At 44.0% G+C, this 12,718-nt stretch overlaps 1 protein-coding gene across 5 annotated transcripts in view; it reads left to right on the top strand.

Annotated features, from left to right (window-relative positions):
• AGBL1 (AGBL carboxypeptidase 1) overlaps positions 1-12,718 on the top strand; it is a 453,395-nt gene that overhangs the window by 163,748 nt on the left and 276,929 nt on the right. For all 5 annotated transcript variants that reach the window (XM_075007044.1, XM_075007049.1, XM_075007045.1 and 2 more), the window contains one exon: positions 12,393-12,573. In XM_075007044.1, coding sequence (XP_074863145.1) covers positions 12,393-12,573 — 181 coding nt within the window. The remainder of the gene's footprint in view (positions 1-12,392; positions 12,574-12,718) is intronic.

Below are 12,718 nucleotides of genomic sequence, written 5' to 3'. Positions count from 1 at the left end.
CTCATTACTGAGTGACTGACAAGAAAACCAATCAGCACCCTGGGCTAAAACCATAAATATAAGGTACCAGTGCATAGACATGTCCTTCTTTTTTCATACAGCAATTTGAAACACAACGTAAAAGTTGTGGTCTAAGTTTGCCGTCCATTATGTGGCTTCCAGTACCATGGAATGACTGAAGGCTGTCCTATGGAGAAATTTTAAAGAGAGCAGTTCACTAGGTTCTGTGATTTTGATGTCTTTTCCTCATCAGCATATGCAATGGTCTTTCATTTTCTATCCATATGCAAAGTAATTACAATGCCCATATGAGGTTCTGACATGCTTGCTCTGATCCACTTCTTACATGTCATAGTGAAATGAGGTGGTTGGCTCAACAGGATCCATAATCAGGTGTTGATTCTTGACTCCGCTATTTTCAGAGCCTCTGCTGTTTGTCTTTGGGTGGCAGTCCTGAAATTTTAATAGCTTTGGCCTCTAACTGGAGATGGCTCCTTGATTTAAGTCTGTATCTGGAAGGCACTGGAGTTGGAGATCTTTGCAGATGGGAAAGTCTGATTTGCTATTTTGTGGCCATATTCTTGTATTATCACTGCTCTTTGTTGATGGAATAGTGGTAAGATAGACATAAAGATGGAAAGCCAGACTGTTGCTCTTGATGTCAGCACTGCTGTCAGCCTGCACTGGCACACAGTGTTCAGCTGCTAAGAAGACAGGACTGTGGCTGTGTGATAGGAAAGTCTGGGCTTGTACTCTACAAGCTCTCCAATATCCTTCTCTCCCCTGCTTTGAGATTCCACTTTAAACTGAAGCATGTTGGTGGTAGGCGAGACTGATTCAGAACCACTCTAAGCTATTTCAGGAAATCCATGTGCCTTAGTTTTGGTATCACAGAAAGCAGTATTAGGGCACGTCTTTGTATGTTGGTTACTCAGCTAGAACATGGTGACAGCTGTTCTTTGAAGAGATGTGATGAGATATGTACGTAAAAAATGAGTTCCAAATGGATAACGATCACGAGTAACACAGATCACCACTTATGTGACTACTCCCAAGCATCATAGAGAAATTAAACCACGCTTTGCAGTCTCAGGGTCTGTCTACAGAGCAGCCTTACTTTAATAAACTATTCTGGAGGAGATATTTCAAAACAACATTTCCAAATACAGCATCTACACACCTAGAGCCTACTTCAAAATAGAGCCATTGGCTGCACTATGGACACGCTCCCATGAAGCGACTAGCCCTCTGCTCAAAGACAGAAGACCCTGTTGGTTCCTCCCTTATCTGTGTGGCACTGTGCAGTGGTATCTGGAGATGTTGACTGAGACATCAAGGTAAGCTTCATTACTGAAAGGTAGAGAATGTCCTACTTTGCCAAACTCTCTTAAGTGGACTATGAGGAACATTTTGTCCATGCTCTCCTCTGGGAGATACTGTTCTAAAGACTAGTATCAGACTGGGAGAGTGATGTGGTAAGAGTCAGTGCAATGCTGTTACCAAGGGGGAAACCTACAAAAGGCCTTTGTGTGAAGATTTTGCTGCTGTGAAGCATTAGAAGCTGCTTTTCAAAGAATTTTTTCTCTCTCTCCTTTCTTCCTTCTCTCTTTCTCTGTGAGAATCTTGCAGGCACATGTGTACACGCGTTCAGTAACCCTTCCAGTTTGGTTTAGCGTGGGATGAATCAACACTTCTTTTAAACATTCCCTGACCGAACATTTCTGGGGCAAAAGAGTGATTAAAAATTAAATCAAGTGGAGACCAGGAATTTGGCTTTCATAGGAAAAAATAATCTGGGATGCTTTATCTCTTGTTTAAAAAAAAATTGATGCTTTATCTCGCCGACAATGGGAGGCCGATTGTGCTTCTGCCTCATAACTTTTTGTTTTGTTAAAACTCATTCCCTCAGGAGCATCTTAAATCAGAGGCACAGATAGGTCTGTGCCACTTTTAAAGACACGGCATATATTTAAGAATGAACATTTGCTTACTTTAGATGGGATTCTACAGGAAATGGAAATCCGTTCCATAGAGACTTTTATAACCGCAGGACACTCCTGGCTTTAGAGCTGTCCGTCCATTCAGTCAACAAATTGAACTCTCGTCCCTTATAGATGGCTAGTTAGTTCCTAGATATTGTGTCTTCTTACTACACTGAATGGCTCTTATACCCAGCTTTGCTTGGAACACCCTCCCTTGCTTCCTTCTGCATGTCACCCATGGAATGTAGGAGTTAAAGATCAAAATGAGCAGGACCCAACTTGATTTTAAATTGCTGTTATAGAATGGTTTGACAAATCCTGAGCCCATATTCATGGTTGGTTTTTTTTTTTTTCTTCATTTTTCATTGTCTAGACTCTCAGTGGGAGCTTTGCCAGGGTAAAGACTTCAGAAACTGCTCCATAGAAATTGATGAAGGAAATGCCTGTAAAGTCACATCCTCCACTGTCTGGGAAGTGTAGGAGTGATCTGTACAGAATAGCTTCTAATATTTGGGCAGTCTAGTTACACATGAGCTTCTATCACTCCCCTGGGGAGACTCCTCTTCAGCCTAACAGAACTCGCTGATATTCAGCCTAAATATTCCTTAGCTAAATTTCATCCCATTAACCCTGATTTCTCCCTTGTGTAACACTCTAAGCAGTCCTTGCTCCTTGCTGTTATGCACTGAGAGCAAGCAGTGTTAGCACAAGAGATGGGGGATTCTGTGGGGATGAACTGTGGATTTCCAATGGAGAAAAGCACCAGATACCCATTGGAACAGGAAGCACAGTATAGAGAGCAATTTGCAATGCAGCGACTCCCTATGAATATCCCAGGAGATCCTATTTGCATTGGTCCCATCTTTTGTCTCTCTCACTGCGTTATATGTTGTTTATTATACTGGGAGAGAAGTGACAGCTATGTCAGAGGGGTTGATATCTGTAAACTGAGGGCCCTGAGTTCAGAGAAAGTCCTTGGGGCAAATTTGTTGCTGGCATAAGCAAGCACGACTCTGTGGAAGTCAAAGGAAGTACACTGTGATAGACAAATAGTGCATTTTTCCCTTGTGTGCGTGCGTGGCCAGATAAATCACTGGATGGCTTCTAAGCCTTTTCTCTGGGTTGAAGTCTGCACTTCAAATTCTATAGGCAAATGTAGGTATCTGTGGGCATGAACTGTGCGTATGCAATATGAAATATTGATGTGACAGATTACAATATTACCATTTTGGACTTGGAAACATCTTAAAGTTCTGTACCACTCAGGCTCACTTTTTATAAAGTATCATATGTCACCCCAAACCCATTACACTGTCACATAAATTATCAGAGTTTCCTCTTCCCATCATCATAGATTGCCAGGGGAGAAATTTTTATGACAAAAGAAGTTTTCTCTGATTATTTTTCCTGCCTGATTCATTGCAGGTGAAATCTTTAGCTTGGGGAAATCTGCTCACAGATTCAGGGATTCTCTCTCTAGACCTTTGCACCTGACTCCACACATTAGCTACTCAGGTCTAAGAAACTGCAATTCTTAGTCACTCTTCCACTGGAGTATCTGGTGTCATCACAGCAGGACTTATTCATAAATCTATCCTGCCAGGAAGTAGGTTTGCCCTTTTGTGCAAGTTTTTGCAGGACCATCCCTGTATTGAGGTACTGTCCCAGGAAATCAGTCAAGATATTCCATACGCAATGCAGGCTGTCCAGTTTATGGCAGCAGGATCATCCCAGATGTCTTTGCTTTTTGTATGTAGGAGGTGGCAGTCATAAACGGTAATACCGTCTTCATCCCCTTCTATCTGCCATGCCTTGGATAGATTGCCAAATAAAACAATAACAGAGGTAGCCATATTAGTCTATATTCTAACAAAACAAAACAGCAGTTATGTAGCACTTTAAAGCCTAACAAAATGATTTATTATCACCGTCTGAAGAAATGGGTCTATCCCATGAAAGCTCATCACCGACTAAATCATTTTGTTAGTCTTTAAAGCGCTATGTGACTACTGTTTTGTTTCAATGAAGCAAGGCAGTCTCATCCTAAGACCTGACCACCAAAACATACAGAATGAAAATCGGTGATGAGACCGTACAAAATACTCGAGAACATCTCAAATTCAGGCTCAGATGTGCATCTAATGTGAGCTTTGAATGATAGCTGCTCGTGTTCCTTTAAGCCTAATCCAGTGCCAGCTACATCTGTCAGATAGTTAGGCTGTTGGAAGGGCAACCTGTGAGATGAGTGTTAGGTCTAACACCCACATAGAGACTGTGCGATCAGAGGAAGAGGGGATGCAGTGGCAAGTTGTCCTCCATGCTTTGTAGGTGGGCCACCATGGTTATGGAAGGAATAATGCATGGTAGCATCTTCCCATCCTTTCAAATGCCTCAAAAGAGATTTCAAACCCTGTGTGACTGCTCACACAGTGTAAAGACTAGCAGGGGCACAGTGTCAGTCTAAGTGGCTCGAGCCTGTATTCTGACTGGCCAGTTGTCTCTGAACATCTCCAATTCAAGGTGAATGAATTCAAATGACACGCTCACAAAAGGAGGTTGCCAAGCAACCTGGAGCCTGAAACACCCCCACCAGGATATAAAAGTAGAAAACAGGCGGCTCATGGCGGAAGCAATTTACACTTGTAATGCTCTCTTTTTGCCATTTGGAACAATAATAATACATGTATTATGTGCATAAAAAACTGTTCCTGAATAATGCAGAGATGGAACAGATGGAAGGGAAAGAGATTACCAGGTCTAGAGGCAACTGAAAGAGACTGACAACTCTGTATCAGTGTCACACATCTCCAGTGATATCTGTAATCAGTTGCCTCATGGCCAGCTGCTTTTATATATTCATCCCATAGTGTTCTTGGAGCCCTGTTGTTTCTGCTTCACGGCATATGCTGTTTGCTTTATGGCTTCCAGTAGCTATCAGGGTTTGGGATGCTGAATGCCTGTGTATTAACAGTGTTGCACAAAATAAAACCCTGTCATGCTGAGGGGAGGGCATGAATGAAAAACCTTGGGTTGCCCAGCCCTGAATGCCCAAGGAGAGGGAGAGTTAGCAGAGGGAGAGAATCCAGACCCAGGCCAAGGCTAGGTTCTCACTATCGAGGAAGGTTGAATTAAGATACACAGCTCCAGTTATGTTAATTATGTAGCTGGAGTTGACATGCCTTAATTTCCACTTCTGCATAGTCTCCGCTGGACAAGGTCGACAGGAGCTATTTCCCTTACTCCTCATGAGGAGCAGACATACTGGTACTGATGGCGGAGCCCCATGAGTTTGATTTAGTGCATTCCTACCAGATGCGCTAAATTGAACTCCAGATGATTGACTGTGGCAGTGTCAAATTTTCCACTGAGTGCAGAGAAGCTTCTAATCTGAATTCAGTGGGCTTTAGAGGTATAATCCCTATAGGTTCCCTTGGAAATCCCATTCCTATGTTGTGTTGACACCACTTATCTTTACAGCAGGCCGAGCCAAATAAAAAAAGAACCTTGAAATCTGAGGAATTCAGAATCTCCACCTGGATCAGACCCAGCGAGATCAGACCAATGGGAATTGTTCTGTATGCTGAAGGACAAAGGGATTTTATTTGTCCCTAATGTTTCTCTATACCTCTTTTGCTAGTTACCCCCTTTAGATATCATACATTTCTGCAGTGTCAGAACTCCCTTTGCATCAAGCCTTGAAGATGATATAGCCAGAAGAGCCAGACGACAGATATAAGATTAAGCAGCAGCAGGTGCAAACAAGCTGTACTGATGGCACAAAGCTCCTCTTTTCATGCAAATACCAGGGCCAGAGTCATAGTGAATGAAGGGAAAAAGAGAGATGGGAAATGTGTGATATGTTAGCAGAATTCTTACTTCAAAGGACATTTTTCAAAGATTCCCACGCGGCGTTGATGTCTCTTTAGTCCCTCACCTCAGGATTCTTGGCGTCTATTGGTGCTGCGTTATATTCTGGGCATGTCGAAATGTAACGCAGTAAAACAAGACATGATCAGTTGAATGAGGCTTTATGTAGCATGAAGAGGTTTCTGTGTTTTTTCTTCTTGTTATTTACATTCCCGGAGAAGGTTATGTGCCATGTGGGCTTTGCAGAGATAAATGGCTAACTTGAGCTTTCTGGCAGCTTCCTCAGAATTCAGCAGGGATTCTGTCTATGAACTTGCCTCATATTTTTGATCTCTGATATGAAATTTTTAGCCTTGAAGGTTCCTTGCGAGAAAGATCCCCAATGACTCAGCTTGTCTTGAAATCACTAGCAACCGGGCACCAGTGACCATTAGAAGACTCTTTAGTGTGTAACAGCAGAGAGGAAGGGTGTCAAATACACCGGCATTGTTATGTGTAGCATAGCAGTTGCAGATCAAGGGGTGAATTGAGTCAGAAATGTGGTGCTACAGCAGAAGTTTGTGTGGTGCCAGCATTGCAATAGCAGAGGGAGCTGGAGGTTAAAACTGAGCAGTATCCACTGATTTATGTCCAAGAAACTCTCACAAGGCCTGTCTATGCTGAATATGACTGGCCAGAGCCTCTGGCCAGCCCTTTCATGAGCAATAATCTTCATCACCTTTACTGAATCATGCTTAGTGCTGATGATTGCCCGAGTGGCTTAAAGTACAAGATCAGCTCACTCCTATGCCCCTGCTTACCACAGAATTAAATTTGTTTCTGGAATAGTTCAGTAATATGTGGTTTTATGGCTGTGTCATCAGCTCTTTGATCTATTTACTGCTTCATTAGTCTTCCTGCAGGGTGAGATCCAGGGAAGCACAGTAATCCAGCCTGGGATTTACCAGGGACTGTTTGTAGGGACGTAGCATGTGCTAAGTAGGTCTGCAGCAGCCTGCAGTGCACTGGCTGGCATGTACCTGCGTTGCAGGTTCTCTTGTGGATGGAATGTCAGAGCTGCTCAGATGTTTGTAAAGAATTAACTGTAGGATCTGCGTGTTTTAAAAGGAGGCTTCAGCTCATGTACCACAGGCCTTTTTAGTTGGAGCCAAAGGCCCACCTCAACCATACCATATACCTAACATTAGGCAAGAGATTCATATCCCAGATGAGCCACACTTGTAACACTGATGGGCAGAAGTGACCCTGGGGCCTCTGGAATTAGTGGATGAGTGTCTAGTGCTTGAGTTAAAAGCCAGCTGGCTCTCAGCTAAGGCTTAGAGGAGACTCAGTCTTCCTCTCTGTAAATGGTCTAAGTTCCACTATATGGGACAGTGAACTACACCCAGTAGGTATGTGGGTTACAAAATTCAGTACGAGTCAAGTGCAAAGTCATGAGAATAACCCCTGTGAATTTGCTAGAACCCAAGGCCCAATCTTGCATCGTGCTGGTTGCCCTCAACAATGTATTGTCTTCAGCGGGGGATGAAGTCGCTCAGCCCCTTGCAGGAGTCTTCAGAAGGTGTAGAACTCAGGCAGCTGAAAAATCTCAAACACTTGCACAAAGTCAATGGAAATAAGAACTGAAGTGTGTACAGAAACTTTTGTAGCATTTAGTCCCGCTGAGTGCTCATGTCACCCTATGAGATGAGAGGGATTTAGTCCTCTAATATCACTGCAATATTATGGCAAAACCTTTCTGAGTCTCCTCTACAGCCTTAGCTGAGAGGCAGCTAGCTTTTGTGGCTAGCACGCTGACCTGGCTCTCAGTCTTTTCGTCAGCTGAGGGCAGAAATACATATCCTGGAGTGAGCCCTCTCAGTTAACATGCTGCACTTGCTCCCACACAAAGAAGAGATAAGAGCTGTTAAAGCTGTAGGCATCAATTGCAAAAGAGAACACATTTTATTTTGCTTTGTGCTATTTACAGCTGTTGTCCATTCGGCGTCCTCAGGAGCCCCATTTGCTGCTACAACTTCACAGTCCCATAAGTTTAACTCAGCACTGAGACTGAAAAACAGCACTAAATCACAGTGATGGGGGAGAGACGAAAATGTCTGGAAATGTGAAAGTGCAGCTGATGTCTTTGCAAAGGCTGAAGTTTTTGCTGGGTGCTACTTCAAAGCACTAATGACAGGCGGTGCAGAGGCTGAATGGAATAGACGCCTTCCCCTCTGAGACTGGCGAAATACTGCTGTGGCTTTGCAAAGGTCAGGCTGATCCAAGACATTTACTGTATTTTGATCAGCCTAGCCCACAGCAAGTCAGATGCGAACAATATGGAACTCATATAAGGTCTTTGGGGAAAATGAGTTCTAATTCATGTTGCTTTATTGGATGCAGCACCTCTGTGTGAGTTGTTAGATTGCAGGTGCAGCTTACATTGTTTTAAACCTGCTTAGTCTATGGCAGGAAGAGAGGAGCTTAGTGAGGGAAAAGGGAAAAGGACAAAGAAAGAGGGTAATTAACTCCATGATTGGGTCTGTAACCCAGACGCTTGCAATGAGAAGTAACTAAAGAACCACACGTGCTGTTGTCAAGAAGAAGCCGGGTCTATCAGTTGATACAAATGAGTAGAAAGTGAGAAATCTGGCTTCCATCTCTGCCACAGTCTTGCTTTGCCAGGCAAGTCACTTAACTCTTCAACATATCTAAATTTTTTTTAACATGGGCATCATGAGGATTAATCCATTAATATTTGTAAAGTGGCTAGATAACCATGGATGACTTTGGGATCCACAAGAAGCTCTGAAAGAAGGCCAACTATTATCATTTGTTTACAATATTGCTGTTATACAGTAAAGCACAGCTGATACCTTTTTCAGAGGTTATTTTGGGGTCAGCAGCCCCCAGCACAGGTGCCAAAAGTGACACATGAGCCGATTTTTCATTGGCACACAAGGTGGGAGCTCAGCATCACTCCTCCTCCCTCATGCAGCCAGCAGCTTGCTCAAAGTCATGCCGCATGTGGTTTAACAAAAAAAACTCGCTAGTGCTACCAACCACCACCAAAATAGTAAAGCTCTTCATCTTAATTTATTTTAACAAAGGCGTTGTATGTAGGATTTTTAGCGACTTTAAAAGGTATCAGCAGTACTCAGACAAGACATAGAGGTGAAATGGTCAAACTTCAGCACTCTGCCTCAAAAAGATAGCTGACCCCGGTTATAGTTTCTGCTTGGTGCTGCCCCAAAGAATTGTCAATCAGTGGGCCCCTGAGCAGTACAAGCACAGCAAAAAACATTACATATTTCAGAAGTAACAGAGAGTAAGCCGAGCTAGTCTATACACTATCAAAACAAAAAGCAGTCAAGTAGCACTTTAAAGACTAAACTATTTTGCTAGTCTTTAAAGTGCTACTTGACTGCTTTTTGTTTTGATATTTCAGAAGTGATCAGGGAGACCTAGTCAAAACTTTCTTGGCAGGTTACCACAAAATCAAAATAGAGTTGTGCTCAACCCTGTTAATACTCACAAAGGTTTAATTTTAAACAAAATATTTTTCTTCTTTCACTTCTGTCCTGTTCATGTCTCCTCTCCTGCACTCATGTCCTCCACTCCAACACCGACCACCCCATTCACAGATCCTCTCTCTTGTTACCAGAGTTGCCTGTTATTCTGGGCTATGCTCACTTATTTGGGGTTACAGGGGGGAGAGATGAATAATTCTATCTGTGTGCTGCTTGTGACACTAGTATTCCTAAGGAGCTTTACTTCTCCCTTCTGCTAATTCCCTCCTAATGGTTGGGAATTGGGTTGCCTGACCCAGGGTCCACAGGATTCAGTTCTTCCCACCGTAGGCTTAGGTAAACACACACACACACTCTCTATCTCTACCAGAGCTCGTCTGAGAGGATCGGTTAATCAGCACTTACAAGCCGATGCCTTATATGTCCCTGTACTCGGGCTGGGTTGCACAGCAGTACCAAGCTGTGGTCCTTATGTGCCCTGGGACTCAGTGGCTGGGTTAAAACAGCACTCTCAGCTGCCACCCTCATATGCCAACCCGATTCAGCACCCCGTTCCCCCTCCCCACTTTCACAGCACAGTTATTCTACTAGTAACCCACCCAATGGGCAAACCCCACTGGAGTTCTGGGTCCCACAGGGATCTTTTAGCAGAGTGAATGGGGAAGCCAAAACAACAGCCCTGAGGACAAGTGAGCCAGAGAGGAGGAAGAAGAGAGAAGCAACCAGTTTGGCAATGAAAGCTATTTATTAATGGGTAGGGAATATATATATTTAAGCTACAGTAGTAAATAAATTGATTACAAATGTTAGGGCTAGCAAACCATAGAACTAATTATATAAGGCAGGGTTAGAAGGCTATGCTGAGAGAGAGAGAGAGCGATCTCACCACTCACACCGTGCAGCTTGCACTGATGGGGGTCCCAGATGGTGATGGTAAGTGGGGGGTCCAGAGGGCATGAGACAAGCAGAGCCCCCAACACAATCAGGCAGGAGATGATGAGGTCTCAATGGAACTGATGCATTGTTTACATCCAGGCATCAGAACAGTTTCTTAAGCAAGGGTAGGTGTTTGTGTAGAGACAGGACAATGGTTCAAGAAGAACACTGGGTTTGATTAGGGGTAAACAGAGGTGACACAATACAGACAGATCATGCCTGGCCATGGGTGATGTTCCTTGAATGAGCTCACAATGCAACTAGGCAGTTTCAGTATTTTGGATCACAATAGGATCCGTTGCTAGAATTGGTATGATGATCACTAATTTGGGTGTGAGCAGGCCTGAGTTCATTAGCATCTGGAGCAGAGGTTTTCCACCAGGCAGTGCATCTTTGCTTTGGGTATCCCATAGTTCAGTGGGGTTCCTGATTTGGGAGAGCTGTTCTCCCTTCATTATGCAAATGGCGATGTCTTTCAGATCCATCTTCAGTGCAGATGAAGCTAGGGGTGGTTCCTTAAATCCAGTCACCCTTGGTAGGATTTAGGTGTGTGCACCCCTGTCAGTTTCAGTGCTTTGTCCTTGATTCAAGCAGAGGCCTGGGGGAAGGTGATTTCTTTTCCATGAGTGTCACTCCCTGACTCTCCAAGAGCACAGGGCTGACAGGTAGTCATGCTCTGGTTCCCCAAAAACAGAGCTGGTAGGTAACACTCTCCCTCCATGGAGCACGCTCAGTGAAGATGGAATGTGCAAACTGAGATTGTTCAGAGTCTTACAACTTAGCAAGCTTAAGACATTTTTCCCCCCCATGGGAACAGGAAATGGCACAACCCTGACATCGGAATGACTCCTCTTTGGTACTGCCAAGTTCCCACACCCTCCACTAACACATGCAGGTGTTAGGGTTTCTCAATGGCTGTAAGACTTGTTCAAACATGGACAAAACAGCATTTTTAGCTGAAACTTCCCAAAATAATTCAGCTTTAGGCAGAAATCTGTGATGAAAAATTTCAGCTGCTGCAAAATTATAAGCAACGAAAAACAATGTCTTATCATTCAAGGTGTCTGAGAATCATGGCAGCCAACAGTCTTCGCCAGGCCCTGGGCAAGGGAGAAGGGGGAAGCTCAGGCATCCTAGAAGGGGAGGGGCCTTAGAAGGAAGTGCTGAGGCTCAGGGCTAACTTTCCCCCACCAGCCCTTCAGTGCCAGCCAGGTCTCCAGCAGCGATGTAAAGGATCTGGGGCACCAACAAGTGCTATTGTTGTTACTGCACTGTTAATGGCTGGAAGTTCTGCACCCTTTAATTGCCAGGGCCTGGGGCAGCTGCCCCTCCTTGCTCCCCCTTCCCCTGTTGGTGGAACTGTAGGTTATAATAACTACACATATCATTCGTTGTACCACTGTAAGTTTACTAAAATCAGAGAAACAATATATCCCCTATCTTGAGTTAATATGTAGAGATGGTTATCTTCACAGATTGTTGCCTTTGTAGCCAGCCTAGATAAAATCTATACCTCTGTTCTTTTTTTATTTTGTACAAGGTCACTTGCAGAGTTGTAACACCAGAGGATTTGACTCCCCAAGCAGTGCTCATACCAAATGCCTGACCATTTGGGGGGCTTAGGAAATTTCCCAAAATCTTGCATCTCACTCCAAACCCCTAAGGCAGGAAATGCTTGGGGGCTTAGAATGTAAACAGCTGCCCAGGGTGAAAAACACATGGTGAAGCTGGCCTTTAGCAAATGAAATCCCGCCTGTCACCACTTCAGCATCAGTGCAATATGTTAACATACAGGATCAAACCTTTGTAAATGGACTTCACATCTGACGCAGTAATTTCACAAGTACAGTTATCTGCGCATGCAGAAAACTCTGTACCTCTGCATAGTTTGTCTGTGGAGGCAACTTCAGGGATAGTAGGGTTTCCTGTAGAAAATCATGGCTGCACTTTGGAAACCAGTTTGAAAACAAGGCCTTTAAAACCAGGAGAGCGCTGGCTCCCTGGTAGGTTGTCATATTCTCTCTCCAGGGATTAAAGGACAAAAATGCCGCCCACCAAGAGAAAATACAAAACAATGTTTTATTTTTTTGCTTTCTAGGCAATCGTCCCTACGTGGTGCTCATGGCACGTGTTCACCCTGGGGAGAGCAATGCTAGCTGGGTAATGAAGGGGACCATGGAGTTCCTTGTGAGCAGTGACCCTATTGCTGAGCTCCTGAGGAAATGTTTCATTTTCAAAATCCTCCCCATGCTCAATCCAGATGGAGTCATCAATGGCAAGTGAGTTGGGCCAATCTTTGCTTATCCTGGGGCTGTCTGAGAAGCTTTACCTGGGCCTATATGGCAAACTTTACCTCAGTCTGTGCAACAAGCCTTATCTGTGGGAGCCTTTAGTTAGGAAACATCCTTACTATGGATCCTTGCA

Source organism: Carettochelys insculpta, chromosome 12 (genome assembly GCF_033958435.1).
Source record: "Carettochelys insculpta isolate YL-2023 chromosome 12, ASM3395843v1, whole genome shotgun sequence".
NCBI classification, from domain to species: domain Eukaryota; kingdom Metazoa; phylum Chordata; order Testudines; family Carettochelyidae; genus Carettochelys; species Carettochelys insculpta.
This window is presented reverse-complemented; position numbering and strand designations above follow the sequence as displayed.